The following is a 20978-nucleotide window of genomic DNA, read 5'->3' on the forward strand; positions in this document are numbered from 1 at the left end:
AATAACCGCTACAACATTATTCCTCCCTTTTTGCAATGCTAATTGCCCCTTACCAAGTTCACACGATCACACGATCGACCTGGACTGATATATACATACACGTGCACATATAATGTATGCGAAAAATCTTTGTTAACAGACAAACCGACTAAACTGGAAATTTTCTGCACGGTTTCAAAGACGGTTTAAAGCGACATATACATATTTACGAGAATATTAATTATATTATTCCGCATTGAGAATAAAGTACGTGTATGTTAATTTTCAGATGAGGACAAGCCGACAAAGCGCCCTGAGTCGTCGAAACAGCGACGGCGACTGATTATGACGCGCGTCCATACGCGCCGCGATTTCTCTCGTCTCCTCCTGCCATTCTCATCCTCTGAGACCTTTCACCTTTCTTGCAACCTAATCCTTCTCCTTCTCGGTCTCGCCTCTGTTCGTAGCGTTCTGCCGTGCAATGAAAAAGCGAGGTCTCAAAGTCATGATCTTACATCGTTTCCTTACCTCGTCGACACCGCGGGTAGAAAGTATTCTCGAAGAGTTCCCGACGATCCTCGGGAGTTGATACAGCATGGCTTGAACGAGTACGAAATTTCCAACTCATCGGATGAACCCGACGGGACAGGAATTCACGTCGATCGAATCTCACGAAGACGAACGAGTGCATTAAAACGAGTTAACCACGTGACGAATAAGTTCGTCGCATCATTCGGTAAAGATAATCGTGCGTATTTGCGCGACGACTCGCGATTCGCTACGGTCACGACTGATATTGTGAACGGTTACTACGGCGAGTCTCGCAGGCGACACCAGAAGCGGAAGTTTCGACGGGAAAATGATATACTACTAGCCAATATCGACGACCAAATCGGTGGTACGACTTTGATGAACGGTGTAAGTTATCGCGATGAAAAACATATTGAGCTGAGAATGAAAAGGAACTTTGACCGGAAGCATAAATTGGAGAGGAAAATGAGAATGAACCTTCTCGGTTTGGAAGAATCGTTTCACGATTGCGAAGAATACGACGAGGAATTCACGGAAAACGACGGCTCGAGATCTACCAGAAGAAATAGGTCTGATAAAGTCGCGGATAATTCCGAAGCGAAAAGAAACAATGGGACCGAGAATCCAGTTCATTCGATGAAAGTAAATGGCAATCTGTCACCGACTTCGAATGAGAGCAGCGAGGACCCTTTTACGGGTTTCGAGGGCTCGCAAAAATTTCCTATAAAAGTCACGTACAAGCCGCCTATAGCAGCTCAAGTCGAAAAGTTTGATAGAAGGCACTTTGGTCCGCCTAAAATGGATATTCCCGAAACCACAATCGCGTCATATCCGTCGACCATGCCACCGGATCTACCAAAAAGTCCCGGCAGAGACGTCCTTCACCGACATCGTAAAGTCGATGAGAATACAGAGGAGGAACGAAGACAGGAGGTGGCCATCGACGAGCACGAGAAAGCCGACGACATCACGGATGATCGCTGGCTGCCCGGCGCATCGTCTGGTCGACGATCCTCCAATATAGCCAGCGGAAAGTCTTTCCCAGAAGAAAAGCACGTCTCCCCGTCCTCAACGTCTTCTCCAATGTTGACATCGCCTAGTGATAAGTATTCGATGAACGAGTCGCGTATCGACCAAGACACAGAAGAAATTGAAGAATCCAGTGTTACAGTGCCGAATGTGAAATCGTCCGAAAAGATAAACATAACTATCCTAGGTTTATTCGAGATGACACGAGGTTCTGAACCTAGACCGGAAGGAACTAGCGAGTTACAAGCAGCCAGATTAGCCGTTGAACGGGTCAACGAATTGAATGTCTTATCCAAGTTTCGTCTGCGTCTTATTCACAACGATACCAAGGTAAAAACAAAACATTTCTATTCTATCGGATATATTTTCCAAGAGTTCAACCAGCTACGCTTTATGTATTCACAGCCTTTGCTTTATGATGGAAAAATCGTGGGTAAAATATGGCGACAGCACGAAATACTTTACTTGCTAAGAAAGTTTCGTTATTTATATTCATCGCCGTTGATTCTCCAAAGAATACGCGCGTATCACGATTGTCGCGTGAAAAATGAATCGGTCATCGAAAAGACGACGCTTTCGACTATCTCGATGTAGCGTAACAATTTTTCTTCCAAAGAAATAATGTTATGTGCACACACGAACATGTGTTCCATGCTGTTGAATCTCAAAGCGCTCACGGTCCTAATAATTTCGCGCTTTTTCCCGCGACAGAATGTTTTCAACAAACTTATCGAAATGTTGAACGCTATGTGGATCAAAATTTCACTTCCAAATTAGATCCGCATTAATTTGCAAATTATGTATGTTTAAAATTTCGGTTCTAGTCTGTTTCTGCGGCCAGCCAGCGAAACTATGGTTCGAGCAAAGGGAAATTCCATGACGTAACGAGAAGTCGTATTAAACTGAAGTTAAACTGCGAAATAGCAACCCCGGCTTTTATTATTTTTTAACCAGACTACGCGCAACAACTGTCAAACTGTTTTCCACAATACCAAGTTTTGTTTCCCCCGTTTATATCAACTGACATTTTCCGTAGGCGCTGCTACGCGTTCCCGATAACCGCCGTGTAACAGGGATCGTTGACGCTTCGTTGAAAAAAAATGTAACTTTGTGGTGCGCAATTAAATCGCTAGACTTTGTTTAATCGGGACAATGCACACTTGTGTAGTTGTATTAGTCTTTGTACGGGAAAAACCGCTGTATTAAACTGTTACTTTCCGCAATAATTTCCGTTTATGTGCTATATCGTCTTCGTATAAACACTACCGATCGTTTAAACGCGCACCTTTACGGAAGGTGAATCAACGAAACAGAATGAAACGAAACGAAATAAAAAATTAAAACAGCATGATTCACGCAACGTCACTTGCGCTTTTATTGCGTTCAAGTATGTAACTTTCGTGGTATATTGTGCGAAGGAATATTTCACGACTAAGCAATCGGAAAGTGCGATGGAGAAGATGGAAAGAATCGCCTTAACATATAGAGAGTGATACCTTACCTATGAACTTTCATATAAACCAAATTAAGTGTCTTTCTTTTATAAATCAGTTTATATTACTTTATATGATACAAACAAAATACCGATCATTTTGCAACTTCGACGTTCGTGGCTCACCATTTTCTCTGTGAGACAAAGTCTCGTTACATACGAGCTCGGAGCATTACATAGCTTTTATGTGTCTTTGCTGAATTCACCGTGTGCATTCATCGGAGTGCGTCGTCAGACCGTTTTACGTTCTCTCTGTTTGCTGTGTGCGTACGAATACGGGAACCTCGATGAAAATGGGATTTAGAACAAGGAATGGCCGTAGGCCATTTGTAATTTAACCAATCCCACACCGGTAAAGTACTCGAAGGGTGGTCCTCTTCATCAAGGATTCGAAAAGATCTACATTTTTTCTGCATACTATTCTCCACGTTTCCTTTCTGTTCTTCTCTTTCACTCTGTCCTTTTTAATTTGCATTAAACAAATGGTTATCAACGGAATATTCCCGTGTTGATCCTTGAAAATTCTAATTTGTATGCGTTTTATGAAAATTTGTATACGTCGTAACACAATGATAGTTTGTCCTCGTCTGTTTTCCGATTTTCCGTGGCGCGAACTAGCATCGGTGTCGCGTAAAATAGGAGTTGTCCTTTCATAGGATAGAAAATAAGATTTTTGTTCCGACATCGAATGCAACGCCAAAACCAACTAAAGCTTTATTTCATGGCAATTATCCGGAAACAGTGTTGGCTGTTCATATAAAATTTATATAACTATGTTAATAAATAAGATAATACGTAGCTTCTTCAAGATTTTGGGGTCGAGTCGCGCATCTTCTATTTCGAATTAATTATCAAATTATAATTCCGTATATCGTTATCAGCATTGTTGAACTAACCTGTGAAAAAAGAAAATACAAAACCGAAGTAGAGACTTTTGAAAACCTATGGCCCCACTTTGAAATTTATCGACAGCAATTTTTTTGCTGTCGAACCAACTAAAGGCTTTTTGAAATCTCGGAAAGCGAGTTAACGTAGCGTAGACTCAAATGCGTGTTCAACGAAAGCACTTTTGTATTTATTCAAAGTACAAACACGCATATTGATTGAGTGCGCCTCGATAGAACCTATCTTCTATCATTTATTCTAGTTCATATCCTGAAAGATAGGACAGCTTTATGCGGCTACTGTGCATGTTCTCTTCCAAAAGCTGTACTACCTACCATCGAAGATTTTTGAAACTGTGTTGGAGGACGTAAATTATGGATATGTTCGATCCATTAAGTTATTTGTATTCTAGTACTAGTTTATTAAATAATCTTCAACTATATATCTCATGGTCGGCCTGCTATAAATATAAATGAATAGGAAAACACTGGGAGGTTAAATCGATCATATACGCGATTCCGAAGCGAAACCACATATATCGAACTACAATTATCGACATTGCCCCACAACCAATTGGAAAAACTAAAGAAAATCGATTATAATTAAAAAGGCGTAAAATAAAAAAAAATCGTTTCTATACAGGTTTTGCATCAATTGGTGAAGTATAAGACAATTAAAGGAACGCTATTATCTCGATTGACCTATCTGTACTTTTATTCTTAATTCTTTTTCTCTTTCCCTTTTCCTCCTTTTTCAATTCGTTTTGTATTCTCTTTCACTGCTCTTCGAATCGATCTGGCTATTATATATACTCGCAAGTTCGTCGAAAATAAAAAGTTTCATTTGGAATAAATTTTCAAATTTATGCCGTGGACAATCTTAATACCTGAACTTCTTCCTGCCTCTTAATGAAGAAGCAATATACTAACCGTAACAAGCTTAAGCGCCATTAAGCTCCAAACAAAAAGCATCGTCTTACGAAACGTCTCCAAGACCGATTTTTTTCTCTTTATCGACATAAGAGAAAGTCCGATAGAATTCGTATTTTCGTTTCATGCTTCGTTCACCACAATTCTATTCTTCAAAAGGACACAGACTACGATGTATGTAGGGAAAAATAGGGTCCGATTAAAAGATCAGTTGTTAGAAGGGTGACTTGAGGCGATAAAGGTAGCTATCTCGAAGAACCTGCAGTGAATTTGAGGGGATCTCCGTTATACGTCCAAGTGAAAGAGGAAAGTCAATAATCGGACAACCACTTGTCAACTAATAATTCGATCGTTATTGGAAGTGCTTGAAACGTCTTCATCTTCGGGGCTTGTCGTTTCTTCATTGCACATTTTTATAATCACACAGCTCGATTATAACCATCGATTAGACCTTTATCTCGAATACGAAACATTTGAATTTCCCAATGGCGGGACATATTCGCATAATGCGTGTTGGTAAAAAACGACGTTGGGAAAAACTGTATCATGAAAGTAATATCACGTCTAAACTACGATGATAATAAATAAGGTAGGATTAAATAAAAGTGTGATAAAAGTGGCGCCTTACGAGTAGGATGTATTCCTCTGTTCGACCCTTGTAAGAAAATTTTCCTACGTCTACTCGCGTAGCAGTGTTATTGGACCAGAACAATCACGGAAGAAAAGAACAGCAACGTTTGAGAAATAGCCACGAAAATAGAGATCAGCACTATGGATGTGGATATATTCATTGAGCCAGCTCCTAAAAAATTCACAGACCATATATACCCGTCATTCCTGTACTCCATCATCTTCCACCACTCCCTTTCCTCGTCGAACGTATTGCTAAGATTGCGATAGATCCGATACTTTTATCTGCCGTCGTTTCCTATTCATACAGTCTATTGATTGCGCGATCAGCCACGATAGTGACAAATGAAAGATATTTTATGGTATATCGCGTAATCATAAAAGGTAGATATTTTTTCACGATGGTCTAGGTGAAAAACTTCGCCTATCGTCCAATTTTAACCATCGACTGGTTGTTCAATTTTTCGAGAAGGACTAATAGCGAACAATGAACGGGAACGATTCAGCAATTACGTGAATACGCGATGATTAACCACGTACACGGTAATTGGCTCGTCACGGATAGTTAATCGAGCAAAATCAAACGCGTCACGCGAGTAGATATCGATAAAAATTTACAGATTCCATAGGTAATTTCTGTCGGGCAAATCTAATATACATGGATATTGCAGTGTACCTAAAAGTTTTCAGCTAAAACGTAGCCAAAGCGGTTTCCAAACGAGAATTTAGTTTCAAAACAAGGCAAATGAGTTTAATGAAATGCGCGATTAAAAAATGGAGTTGCAGCATTGAACGCTTTATGAAAATATCAAAAACTCGTATTTTTATTGAAATAAAATGTAGGTGATAAAATCATTCGGCACGTGAAATAATATTTTCTTGTCGTGCGAAATGATCATTCGAAATTGGTATAGGAATTATCGACAGAAAACAGATTGAGTAAAGTGTTCGATTTCCTGTTAGAAAAAAAGCATATCGGTAAATTTATAATGAAATACGCCGCTAAGATAATATTTTAGAAAATGAAAAACGACACTTTTTTGCACTAAGCTATCGCCGAATAAATATTTAATAAAAACTTAACGACATCTTCCTTTATACCTTCCATTAATTGCATAAGACGACGCAACGTTTAAAATATTAATTTAATCAAATCCAGCGCGAGAAGCTTAAAAAGTGAGAGAAAACGTGAGTACCGAAGGATACAGTTTCATGATATTTGGAGTTGCAGTATCACTTAAGCTTGTGGACACGAAGTTGTATCACTCCGTAATATAATGCTGCAGCGAAACAAAGTTGTATGCTAGAACACAGAAACGTTAACCTTAGTATGAACTTAGTTCATTCAAGATTACGCTGTCAAAGCTTGTAAAACGTTTACATGCTGCATCATAAATCCGTATCACTGCGAGGCAAAATCTCTGAAAATTCAATAAAGACAGGCGGCAGATCAGGCCGAGCGCTCGAGCTGTCATGGAACTTAAAAATTTTCCTCTTTTCAGAAAACAGAGTGCTTGCAACCGCGTCGACTCTAAATTGATATATCGCCGCGGCAGCGGAGTTAAAACGGACCTTATTTTCGCTTCGTGTACGAGACAGCTTTTAGATTAATCCGGTGTGTAAAGAAATATTTTGTTAAAGTTTGCACGCGACAAGTCGAGCAAGTTGTAGAATCTATCTTCATTTAACGTCACTTCGATGCTCCTTTCACCCTTAATTTGATAATGATAGTTTATCGAAGGTACAATGCAGCAAGGTTTCTCACAAACTTTCTACAACCAGATGCTTTAAGGCATACACGGTTGTCGTCTGTCAGAAACCACTAACGGAATAGAGTTCGACATAAATAGTTACGTCCGATTACGACCCGAGTTCAAATTCTCCCGATTATACACGGAACTTATATAAAGTCGTCTAAAATAGTATAATCCCATATACCATATATAATACTTAAAGTTGCAAAATTCTTAAACACGTAATGCTAATTTCTTTGCAGCAATGCTTTGACAGCCGAGGAAACTTTGTAGGTGTATCATACTTTTCATCGTTCGATATTGCTGGCGTTTCTTCCCTTCAGCGAGCAATACTATCTGTTTTGTGTCAACGTTTCACCGACAGGAAACAGATAGCAGTAGCTGTTCTTTGTTAAATAAGCTCTACGTCATGGAAGATTCCTCGAGCTTACTCTTTCATTTGGCCGACTTACAATTTTGTCTCGAAACTCTCTTTTTCGCGAAGACATTCGGTGAAAACGAATCACGCGTCATTTTTCTCCCTGGATATTGCTCGATACATTGCTGCCACATTTTTTGCAGTTATTAAATTTTCTCCTTCAGTATAATGATGAAATAGGTCGCTTGTTTCGTATAGAGGTATGACATCCGATCAACGGATGTTAAATGCGTTTCAGCAATCGACAAAATCCTTTGAATTCTTTGTACAGATCTATGATCTTGATCACATCATAAATTCGGATAAACTTTCTAATAAAAAGATATCGAGATCTGGCGTAATTTTCTCCGTCACCATTTCCATAGATCAACGTTTGGATTCCAAATGCAATGATTGTCTAAAACAAAACCGCGTCACGTGATCAAACATAAAAATACGTGATAACGTTGGAATTCGTCCGGCGTAAAATTATAGCTAGCTTTAATCGAGTTATTCTTTCCTTACAGATTGCTAAGGAACTTTTGAAATTTGTTGATCGTATATGAAGAAATGATTCTATGAATTCCCTATGGTCGTGAATTCCGCAAAAGTCTAGTCACGTTCCCGTTGATTGCAATAAGAAAATTAAAAGAGAATGTCCGAGATTCCAATCATATCGATCAACGATCAATACAGTCGATTTTAGGTTAAAAATGTGAACCATTTAATTCAGTCCTATTAAACGCATCGTTGCGCGGTCGGCCTTTCATTGCGAAACTTTCACGGCGTTCTAGCGTTTATATGTATATCGGATCAAGGTAGAGGCACACGAGCTTGTGACCTGTGCCACGATGTTTGAACTCCTTTGTAAATTCCTCGAGGAAAGTTGCACCTCGAAACGTGGTGGCGTGGAATCTGTAATTTTAATCTCCTTGTCTGCTTCCTTTGAAACATTCTTTGTAACAGTATTTACAAGAAATATACACGATTTTAATAAAATCCGCACTTCTACGTTTATACGTATCACGTTCATTTAAACGCAAAAGATTTGCAAATAGCAAATACAACTTAAATTCGTACCGGGGCTTAAATATAATCAAGTTAAGCCTCACGAGAAGTTCCTTATGTAAATACGTCGGTAGCAACAAGGCGAATGCCACTTTTCTCCACAGTTGTTAACCAAATTTCTATTTTCTCGAAGAAAACCGTCTCGCCTTATCCGTCTAAGACGTACCGCAACGATTCGAAATCAAATAAAAATACAACAACGTACGAGAAGTTGAACTCGGAATCGAAGCTCATCTCGAAAATTCTGTATTTTCTTCCATCTCGGTATCTCGCCGGATTGCACGGTATGAGGCAGACTCTTCAACTGTATGCGAGCTTTCGAGTCCGCCCTAGTCACCCTCTCGCGTTGAATAATTGCTCGTTAAGGCTCACCGGTCCGTCTTCTCTCACCTCACCTTCCTTACGGACGTATACACGCACATGTACATCAATCTAGCCAAAGTGTTTGCGATCCTTTTCTTCTTTTTCTTGCCTCTCGTTACATGGCGCCTCATAATTGCTTACTTTCTATGCGAAACACGTCTTTCTTTCTCCACCGATTTCACAAACGGGTTTGTTTCACGACGTCACGTCATTGACGCCTTTCATAAATCATAATTTCGTATTTGTTTTGCGATACCATAGTTGCGGCGGAATAAATGCACCGGTTTATCAAAATATCGTAATATCAAACGAATTATACAACGCGTTGAATTTATAACAGGCGCGTTGTAATATCGTACTGATGTCCCTTTTTTTACGTTTTTAGTGCGACTCCGGTGTGGCGGTTGATAGATTCTTCCATGCTCTCTACTCGGCAAAGAAGAACGATCTAATACCATTGTTACTGGGCACTGCCTGCTCCGAGGTCACGGAAACATTAGCCAAAATCGTACCTTACTGGAACGTGATACAAGTCTCCTTTGGATCCACCGCACCTGCCCTCTCGGATTCCACCGAATTTCCGCTTTTCCTACGAACCGTAGCGCCGGATTCAAGTCACAACTCTGCCAGGATAGCACTCATCAAACATTTTGGGTGGGACACTGTTACCGCTCTCTCGCAAACTGGTGACATGTATTCTCTGGTAAGCACATGAGTCGATGTAGCATTCAACAAGGAAGTTTAATCAAAGATACACGCCGTTCCAGCTTCTCGAGTACCTATGTGTTTAGTTTAATAGATTGCCATTGCGCCACTCAAAATTCCCATGTGACGAACAGTGTGTAAACTAGCTATTAAACTTTAGTCCCTTCGACAAAGCACGTTAAAATAAAGGGTTTACTTATGATGAAATACGAGTTTAATAAGAAAAATCTACTACAATTGTCTCTAAATGATACAAGCGATGTACAACTTTAACATTTACCTCCTTTGCTGCGAGGACGTTGCAGTATCGCTTTTTCGTTTCAGGCTGTGAACGATCTAGTCACGGAACTGGAGCAAGCGAATATTACGTGCACCGCTACTATCACCTTCGCAGAAAACGATTACAAGGAACAGCTGCAAACTTTAAAAGTAAGGCACGCCCAGACTTAAGCCTCATTGAATTTTTTTCACTGAATATGCTAGAGATTCGTGGCTGCCCGACGTGGTATACAGTTATGATGTATAGTTACGTTTAGTCGCCATCATTGTAGCTCTATCTTTGCGTTAGAAATCTTTCCACATTTACTTTACCTTTTAGAATACGAGACATATGCAAGCAATTTTAAATCTGTTCAAAAGCGTAGAATTTCAATGTGAGCGCTTAACAGTTGACCGTTTCAAAATTAATGTCAGACGCTACAATGCACGGCAAAATTCTCCGAAAAACTATTTATCGTACATTAGAGCGTATCAGGCCGTGTCGAGCAAGGCGAATAATTCGATTAACCGCGATGCTCCGTGCGTCTTTAATCACACTTCATAACTAATTGCTTGTCCGCCCTAATACGATAAAGTTGCATGAAAGATGCGGTGCTTGAGACGAGCGCGGAAGAGAATAATCCCCCTTGTTGAAATGCAATTTTATTCGATTACAGGAGTTGGACACACGAATCATCATCGGGAGTTTTTCACCACAACTGGCGCCACGCGTTTTCTGCGAGGTAAACCTTCCACAGAAATTAAAACTTATGGATGCAAGTTCGTTTCGCCTCGTTGCCAAACTCCTTTATCGTATAATGGTAGAATATGTTTCTGGCAATTGCGTGACTTCTAGCGCGGAAAAACAACGGTGACCAAAGTCGAGTTACTTTTAGGATGAAAAGTTTTAAGTACCGAAACGTCGGATAGTTTTACGTCGTGTTGATTTTGCAAAACAATACGCAATAACAAAAATCACCGTATCCATTATATGCGATAGCTTTATGTAAATTTGACCTGGAATTCACTTGAAGTTTTAGTCTTTTAATGAACAGTACTAAAAAAAGAAGTATGGAACCCTAGACCGTGTACTTCATCATTTCAAATTTTGACGATTAAAATCGGTTCAAGGACGGAAACGTCACGTTCGCAATCTTATCGTTTCACGAAAGGTCATTATACGTAGATGTCACATGCAGGGAAATGACTCGTGGAAGGATTATGCTAAAAATGAAAAATATTTCTGTATCTGAAAGCCACACTGATTCACGTCCTTTCCCGTTATGTCACATCAGAACAGAAAAACAATGGTGCGTACAGATTTCTTGTTTAAAAGTATATTAATTTCGTAATTACAAGATGGCAGATTATTGATATACATTTACAAACTGCTCTTATTTACATATACAAAGGGATCTAAAATAAAAGGAAGGCGGAACAAAAAAAAAAGGAACGGAAGGAAGCAACGAGGAAAAATAAGATGGTATACATAACTCAATCATGAAAAAGATGGACTTGAGTTAGCTTTGCTTTCGAACGCAGAACTTATCAAGACGCTGCGTCAAGATTCGCCTGTCCTTTTTTTATTATCACTCTCCGGTAATCCAGTACACCGACAATTCTCTTCAAAATACGCGGAAATAAAACGCTTCGCGTTACACGCTAAATGTGTCGCGAATTTACGAGCGTTCAAACGCACATCGACGACAGTTCAATTACGAATTTTTACAGACGCTCATAAAATCGCTATCTCTGTGAGAATTACTCTTTTTGGTGTTACCACCGTGACATTATAATACGCAAAAAAGATTATTTTCGAATTTCAACGTACACAAAAGGTTCCACGACATACACGAACTTCACGAACTCAATTCTATTCTACACGATAAATTGAAATTTGTCTATCGCGGAGGACTTTACGCCTCGATTTTCAGGCGAAAATCGATGAAATGCAAACACATGGTCATAGCCTGTGTCCCTGCTACGCGAATAATGAACATTGTGTTGAAGTAGGACGCTCTCTCTCTCTCTCTCTCTCTCTCGTTGTCCTTCTCTCTTTCCCTCATCACTATTATCATGTCAATGGCTTTGTGTTTCAAGACCAGTACTTTCCAAGAACTGCTCGTCAGCTTGTTTATCAGATAATTTTTTATTGTCTAATCGGTCTTCATACCGATAACCATGTAAATTCGATCGCAAGTCGCCGACTTAACTCAAAGTAATCGATATTCTCGACGATATAGGAGATAATCTTTAAAGAAAATGGTAGAAAATTGCATTTACATGACGTATTCACTTGATTGAGGTGACTCGTGAAACTATCACTGCAAAATTAATCACGGAACAGAAAGGATGAGGATTTGGGTGATCTTCGTGCTTCCAACGTCGGAAGTGTAAACATCAGGTTTCTGCGCCTCTAATCTTCGCCTGTGTCTCGCCTACATGTCAAAATGAAGTTACGTTGGTGGAGTATAGGAAACGGTGTTCTCCTGATTACTATCTATCTCTAAGATTCCAATTAATTCGCATTCTCTTTTGATTCGGTATCGTTTAAATTGTATCTCTTAAATCCTCCAAACTGGAAACGTCCTATCGAGTCGCTCGTAGGTATATCTTATATAGGACTTTTTTATTTCCTCGAACGTCAGAAGTAGTATGGAAATAGCCGCGGGAAATATTTACATAAAAATGTAAATTTCTGATTTACAGTTGCTTTCGATCTTTTTCCTTTGTTTCGCATACCCGAAAGATACATAGGAGTTTATTAGAGGAAAAAGATTAAATTTACCAAAGCAGCTAAGCAATCGTGCTTCTTGTGAAAACGATTTTTCATCGGAGCGCGCCTCTGACATCTTGACCGACTATATTATTGCCAATCAGAAAGTAACTACGGCCGGCAGGCAATAACGCGTGCGTAGATGTTCGCAAGCGCTAGATCGACGATATCCACATCTTCTCCATTCAAACGATTGTGTAGTTCGTTACTTTTCCGATGTTTAATATTCACAGGTCAGGATCAGCCGTTTATTACGTCGATATGTATTCAGAGGCAAGGTTTTTCCTTTTCTTTGCGCGTACAACGAAACATGGAACGCGGAAACGTTTCTCCTATAAATCAACCGAAAATACAGATAACGCCTACACGGAATCTCGTAGCCTCGGACGGTGTCGTTTATAAACAGCGGGTGCATCCTTTGTTTCGTGACGCGTCTGAACAAAATTTATCGCTAAACCAATCGGCTGTTCTCTAATTACGGGCTAATTTCTTAAAAAATAATTACGAATTTTTGTCGAAAGCAGCTGAAAATAATCCGAGATCTTCGCCTTTTATAATTCGAACTGTAAATAGTTCGTGGCATTCGTTTCAATACATCCACATAGGGCGTAAAGGTACAATTTATATCTCTGTATTATCGGTTTTAACGTCGGTGATAGTTCCGAGCGAGAAGAAACATTAAGTCCTGATTTACGTGAAATCGCGTGTTCGAGCGGTAAATACTTCGCTCGCCCTTTCTTTGCTACTGAGAACAATATTATGTCTACGTATTCCAGGCACATTTCTCATTTTCACCGGATGCCTCAGCATGACAACAGTTGCGAATTCACAGAACAGCCTGCATCTTTGGACGACTAGGGCGCGCCATTCAAACGTGTCCCAGTTTTTTAACTTTGTCTCTGTGCAAAGCGACGAAAGACAATGAGGCGTAAATACGACCGACGATGATTTCCCGATAACCGGCCGGCGATCTCTTCTTCCGGACTTAAAAGCTTTAGAAGAGTCGAGCCACGCCGGAAAGGATAAGAACGCTGCATACGAATGCATATCCAGCCGTCTCTTCCGAGTCAACGCAATGACATCTTTCGGTCACGTGAAACTCGCTGATTGAGTAGGAAATTTGCTGTTTGAAATCCGCGTTAAAAGTTTTTACTAGTAGCATATAAAAACTGTGTAACGTCAAAGGGACGATACATCATTCAAGACAAAATACCGTAACGATGTCCGTTTCATATCATCCTAACTGACAAATGACGTTACTAAAATACATTCTATTAGTAGTATATATATATATATATAGCCAAAAATATGTTACACGTTAAATGAAATAAATCGGCATGCGAGAATAAATAAACGAAAGTAGAGTGGGAAGAAAAGGGAATGGACAATGCGAAAAATGGGGTGTATTTTATAAAGACATCTCGAAGGGTCTGAGAACGATCCCCATCTTGGAGTCATTTCTCATTACTCTGATTGTCCGTCGTCTGATGAGATCATAGTAAATATTCATAGTAGGTCAACACGTCTGTTCGATCCTCTGGATACGATTTGCATTCTCGGAAATTCTCTACAATCACTTTCTTTTCCTTGACGAGAGTGCATTTGATGGTCGATCCTCGAAGTCGAATGTATCGCATTGTGCGGAGAATGTGACGCCGCGTTAATTTCGAGGTACATACGACACGAGAGAGAATTGTGTAAAACTGCAGAACTGTAAAACGTCTCGCTCCGTAACGAGTTCATCCGCTCCTTTTTAAAAATAAAAGAGTTATCCAAGTAACCCATATATTCGAGGAAACATAAGAGCACGAAACGTCCACTAAGAGCCAGGTCTAAAGCTCGTCTTATCTAGCTCCGTAAACCAGCGGCTCTCAGCAGCCAGATGAACATTTTCGCTAAATATTCCGTAACTCCGTTAGTCGCTTCCCCTATTAACCACTCTATCTTTTTTACTTTTTCTTTACTTGTTCTGCCAGGCTTGGAAGTTGGGTATGCACGGAGGAGACTACGCATGGATTCTGCCAGGTGATACGATCGACTTGTCGAAGAGGATGGCTAATTCGTTGCACTCGGAACCAGAAGAATGTACCCCATCGCAGCTGTCTCAAACTCAGAATGGTTTGATCATCGTCGAGAGTCATGGCGCTGCCTTAGAAAACGAAATAAGTTCGTCGGGTCTGGTAAGTACTTTTCCAGTTACCGACACATTTGTCAGAAAAGTTCCATACTAAACTGGAAAACGGAGCGTTTCTCGAAAATTCTTCGACTAGAATAGCCCTTCTGCAGTAGAAAATCTTTTGTAGTGTCTCGATATTTTCTATAGATTGCAGCAATTACTCGAACCGCCACTGGACCAAAGTTTCTTCCATTAATTAAGTCTCGGTCGATGTTTGACGAAATACTTAATAATATACGCAACGTCGTTGTCGAGAATTAAAAGCGTTAACGGAGTAGCGTGTAGTCTTGGCATGTACATGCTCGTTATAGCTGGCATAGCTGTATAACACACGCAGACCTGTTTTCGCGTCCATTAGAGAGAGACGTCGGTGAAATGGTATGGTTGAAAGAGTGTGATAATGGCCAGCAGCTTCCTCGTATCGAACTTTCCACGTTCGAGCAATCGAGCTAATGACGAACTCACATGCTGCTAATTACATTTCACGAGGGAAGAACCTGATCCCGACGAAATTCGAACGGAACGTGCTCCGGAATTGGTTACGTTTCTTCGACATACCCAACTCTTCTCCAGTACTGTCACACCGCCGAAACTCGTCCAGATCCAACCCTCGGTGACTCGCAGTTGTTACGAAACGGTTTGCTTTATACTTTTTCAAACAGCATCATGAATAATTCCGAGTGCATTCAACTATACTGAATATTTACGCGCGCACGTGGAAAACTAGAAATTCACCGTCCCGTGAGTTTTCACGATATCAGAGTCAAAAACGAAGACGCGTTGCAACGTATGTCGGTTGTCCGATTTGCATATTCTGAGGAACGAAACAATACGAGAATAGAACAGAATGTTTTATCGTACAAGAGACAACCTTTGCCACAAAGATCTGAATTCTGACTTTGAGAAGCCACATACATATATATTACATTTCTCTGTTGAGCCGAAATTCGCGTAAATAGTTTTCGTGATCCATTTGTTTCCCACCGGAACATGCACGTTTAATCGATTTAGCTAAAAATATGATAAACGAGGGAAACAGAATTTCTCTCAAACTCGTCCGTAACGTTCAATAACGGAAAATGAAATTAGTAATACATTTGTTTCGCTATATCGGCATTTCGAATATGCACTCAACGTTATATTAACATAACGAATTTTGATCTCTACGACAAATACTAGCGACTACTCGATTCTCCTCTTTTTGGTTACATCGAACTGTACCGATTAATTCGTTAATATTTACTATCTGCGTGAAAGACGCGTTTTTACGCTATCGGATGAAAGAGAATAGATTTTTCACTGAAACTGTCGAATCGACCGAAAGTACTCTCGTTATTTTAGAAAAAGTGCTATTCATTGTCTCGGGAATAATATTCGAAAATGTTACCCCTTACGGCAATTTCCTTACTTCCATGGCGCAGTGTTCCCAAATAAGTTAATAAGAAAGAAATTTGTTTTTAAAGACGCTATTATGGAATACTGAAACTGCAACTTTTCCTTTTTTTGTATAACCTTCGCCGTAAAGGCTGATCAAGCTAGAGTCACTACAACAAAAAGCTACCGTATATTTTCAAAGGATTACGCGAGCTTCGTTTTAACTATTAGTACACTCGATAAAAATAGATAAGAATGGTAGTTCCGTTCTAAATATGCGCATTAACTCGAATTATATTACCCGATTAGCCGTAATACAGCAACGGTATTTTCTGCACAGACGAGTAACAATTTCACGTTGGAATTGAGAAAAAGAAGCGCGACAGACTCGAAGTTCGAAGGACAGACCTACGACGCCGTCTGGGCTATGGCACTTGCTTTGGAAAAGACCGAAAACATCTTAAATAAGGACAACATTAGCGTAGTCCAATATACGCATGCTAGAAAGGACATTGCGTTGCGACTATTGGAACAACTGAAACTTTTACGTTTTAACGGAGTTTCGGTGAGTATGAAATACTACTCGACCGATAAAAAAAGAATGCATGAGAATTCATGAAGTCATCTATTCTTCAAGTATTTAAGCATTTGATTCGGCCTGTATGCAAATGATTATACGCGTACATTCGTGAAACTAAAATCATCTAGCATTCTGCTTTCATCATCCAAAATCCAGCATTCAAACTTTCGCATCGATAATTCACAAAAGCGATGGAACGATATCTTTGGGAATTTTCATGAACGACTCGTATCGAGGAGAAGAAGAAACGTATTTATTAAAAAAAACACGATGACTATCGTGATAATGAGCTTATCGGCGGACGAAATTGTTAATAGAGGTTTTCCATGTCAATCGAAACGAATAGTTTAGTCATCGTTCGTTCTAGGGACCGGTATCGTTCGATGGAGCCGATCGAGTGGGTATCACAGCGTTCTCTCAGATATACGGTGAGTAAACTTTATACCATACAAGTACGATTTACTCGTAATTATATCGAATGTAATGGTACACGAATAAAGACGGACGTGTAATAGGGCAAATCAGGAAACAGGGCTGGAAATTGCTGACAATTGTGCGCACCTAACGGCGCAGTATACCGCGTGCGTTTTCGCATCTCAGTTAACTGACACTTCCCATTGTTGAATGTTCCGTCAGCGATATGATTTCAGTCGGTACGATAGCGGTTTCGTCCTAATGCATTCCTCCGTTAAACGCGTTACGTACGATCGCCCGAATTGTTAGGCATTGCGATACACTGTTTCTCGCTGCTCCTGTTTACGTCAATTTCTTATCAAATGAACGTTCACACAACACACGAATCTGTCGATTATATTTACGGAGAATTCACGTGCGTGATGACCTGTTCGCGTGTTATTTGAAGTATAAAAATAAAAAATTGCTTGCGTGAAAAAATATCAATGTGTCATGCACATAAAATGACGTATCGAGCGATAATCGATTGAGATTTCGTAATAGCCACGAAGGTTGCGCGTAGAAGAATTTGGAAAAAGCTAGCGTGGGAACTAAATTTGAAAGAGCCATAAGGACATCTCAGTGTCACGCGCATGGAGCTTTTCGCGTGGCCGACACGGCAAAGACTGCGGCTACTCGGATCCACGATCTAAAGCACGAAACGAGATCGGCGTGAGCTTCGTGCGAACACGAGCAAGGATGTTTGCCATTCTATCCGCCGGATGTCGGTAAGAAGCCGATGAATAATTAATGAGAGAGGACCCTCAGGAATCGGCAGCGAAAGGGAGCGTGCGTGAGAAAGGAGAAAAACCAGAGATAGAAAACAAGAAAGGCCGGAATGTATTACTTCGAATTCGTATTAATTGTCATTCCGACCAAGAGGTAACTTCGCGTCTCCGCAACACCAAACACGACCAATAAATATATCGTGTTAAACTTTTTCCAGCAAATTTTATCTCGACAAATGTCACTCGTGTAAATTGTCGGAAGTCGGTCTCCCTCCATACATTTCAAGAATCACGGACTGAATTCTTCCGAATAACGACGCAAGCGCACTGTTTGAGTGGCCTCGAAACGCCATCCTCGCGAACGTACGGACGTGCAGGTCTTTGTGAAATTAAGCCTTCTTTCGAGCAGTATGACCTCGATGCGCCGTTCGTGTTAACGACACTCGCGTTCTTACATCAGAATCACTTCTCCCGTTTCAATTTCAATTCGTTCAATTGATGACTAATGGACGGTATTTAATTGGACTTTTTGCAGAGTTATTCCACGTATTTTACGCATTAATGGAATATCGCTTTTTTAACGTGATCGAAAATCAATCTGCTACAAATTGTCTACACCTTTATAAGCGCCGTGAAACTGAGACCAAGATTCATTACTTCTTCGCTCTTTCTTCTCTTCCGCCTCTCTCTCTCTTTTTTTCTCTCTCTTTCTCTCACTCTTTCGTTCTTCTACCTCTTGTTTTACAAATATCTCGTTGGAAGACGGTTGAACAATCTTTTAAAAGCCCTGATAAGAAACGTTTCTCCCTCTTTCCTACTATCCTCTCTATCCTCCTTTCTATCTCCTATCTACTTTCCTACTTTTTACTTTACTTATAGGTGTATCCAGCGATAAGACTAAAAATCTCCGAATTGTGCTATTTCTCCGCCCTCCTTCATGATATATGTATATCAAACATCTTCGTAAAAGTTGATTCGCGTTACCTATTTTGGTACCTTGAATTTACAAAATTTCTCATGATCTTTCCGCTGGGAACTGTATACGTACTGTACGAAATCGGTTAATCTCGGATGCTGACAATGAAAGAATTTATGTCTTTCGGTAAGACGTTTCTAAAAGAAGCAAAAGTTGGCAAATTCCCTGTACGGATTTCCAGAGATCCAGGGATTTACCAGAATCGACTGATTTTCCAAACTCTTTTACGCAGTTCATATAGTTGAACGATTATTTACGATACAACGGCTAGTTGTCTGCTCGCTAACCTTGCCCGAACTTCGAAGAAGAAGCTCCTTTTTCTGAACCACGCTTCAAGCATCGATTTCTGATAAAGTCAACGAACTGGCACGAATTTCCGTCAGCGATAGGTAGCGGCGTTTACAAAGAAGCTTCGCTAGTTCGGACAAGTTGGATACCATCAACTGCTTCCTCCTTTGCCTCCACGATTTCTGTTACCATTATTCTGTACATTTTTTTTTTATTCCAGTTTACCTCTCCCACAGTGTTTCATTCATCCAACCAGTCGACACTCGAGATCCTACGGCTGTAATCCATCAAATCCTGTAGCGGATATAGTCACATCGGCGCGGACCGCATATTTAACTTCCAAGCATAATCACGAAGACAGGGAATAGAAAAAAAGGATCGGTCGTCTGTTATTTGCTTCTTCTTTTTGCCGCAACAGCCGAAGGCAATGTTTTCTAACTTTCGACGTTAATCGGGATTAGATCCATCTGTCTTGTTTAAAGCCAAATAATATGATAATTAGACGAATATTCTATTTTAGCCGATGATATACTGTCAAAACTGTACAATTTTTTCTTCTTCATTATCTCCTAGAATTATAACCAATGAAATTGAGAATGTTTGATCAGCTAAAGTAACAATATCGCAGCTATGCTACGAATATGCAAACTTCGAAGTCAGACCGATTATGTGACTTTGTTATATTACGGCAACCACTATATTATTATAAGATAAGTTCCTAAGAAGCTGCGAGGACGAATTTGCAAATTCGGCGCGTGAAAAACTATGTAGTACGAGTTTACGTGCAATTTAGGAGGTAAGTAATTTAATGTGCAGAAGAAACTCGAATACCTGTCAAGGTGAAAAAGCATCGAGCATGTACGCTTAAACTTCACGAAACAGATACACATAGGCAGTATCCGTGAATGCGCTGCTTAAAAAACGATTGGCAGACTGTCTTTATCTTCAGTCCTCGAAAATAACAGTGCTTTGGTATGCGGAAACCGAAAATGGAACAAAATAAGTATTATTTTGTGTATCTGACTGCTGTCATTAAGCTGATGAGAAAAAATCCCAATAGCGTCCGGCCTGTAAAATGTACGAAGACAACAGCTTGATAGAACATTTCTAATCCGAGCGATCAGCCATATCTGCTGTCTGCACTTCCCAAAGAGTTTACGCAAGACAAGCTAAAATCCGATTTCGGAAATAAAATCGAATCTATTTTGAAGCGTTGTTCCGTAACATGTCCGAAAAAGTAAACTCAGTCCTAATCCTTGGGAAGCCCCTCGCTTAGTCATGCTTATACCAATACAAATAGGAATTCTATAGTCTCGGTGTACTCGGGGTCTTTAGAACTCGGTGTATTTTCGACTTTATCGGCCGTGTCGCACAAGTGAATCACGGCTGGAAAAGGGTATTTTGTAGGAGGACGGATGGGTTTCCGGATAGATGTGAGAGGAATAAAGGATAGAAATTAAACTTCCAACTTTATCGGGCCTTCTTCTCGATAATTCAATTCCTTGTACGTCACGAAACTTGTTATCCTTATGTCGTAAGCTCTGGATTCGTCAAATCTGTGACACGAAACAAATATTTAGGTAGAAACGCGAAGTCGAAATAATTAG

The 20978-nt window shown here is 40.1% G+C and overlaps 1 protein-coding gene across 6 annotated transcripts in view; it reads left to right on the forward strand.

The window, feature by feature from the left end:
* LOC126867747 (gamma-aminobutyric acid type B receptor subunit 1) overlaps window positions 1-20978 on the forward strand; it is a 40987-nt gene that overhangs the window by 12100 nt on the left and 7909 nt on the right. For all 6 annotated transcript variants that reach the window (XM_050622608.1, XM_050622609.1, XM_050622614.1 and 3 more), the window contains exons 2-8: window positions 269-1869; window positions 9443-9760; window positions 10087-10191; window positions 10698-10763; window positions 14773-14976; window positions 16687-16911; window positions 17294-17354. In XM_050622608.1, the coding sequence (XP_050478565.1) occupies window positions 269-1869; window positions 9443-9760; window positions 10087-10191; window positions 10698-10763; window positions 14773-14976; window positions 16687-16911; window positions 17294-17354 (2580 nt within the window). The remainder of the gene's footprint in view (window positions 1-268; window positions 1870-9442; window positions 9761-10086; window positions 10192-10697; window positions 10764-14772; window positions 14977-16686; window positions 16912-17293; window positions 17355-20978) is intronic.

The sequence above is a fragment of the Bombus huntii genome, chromosome 7, assembly GCF_024542735.1.
Source record: "Bombus huntii isolate Logan2020A chromosome 7, iyBomHunt1.1, whole genome shotgun sequence".
NCBI lineage: Eukaryota > Metazoa > Arthropoda > Insecta > Hymenoptera > Apidae > Bombus > Bombus huntii.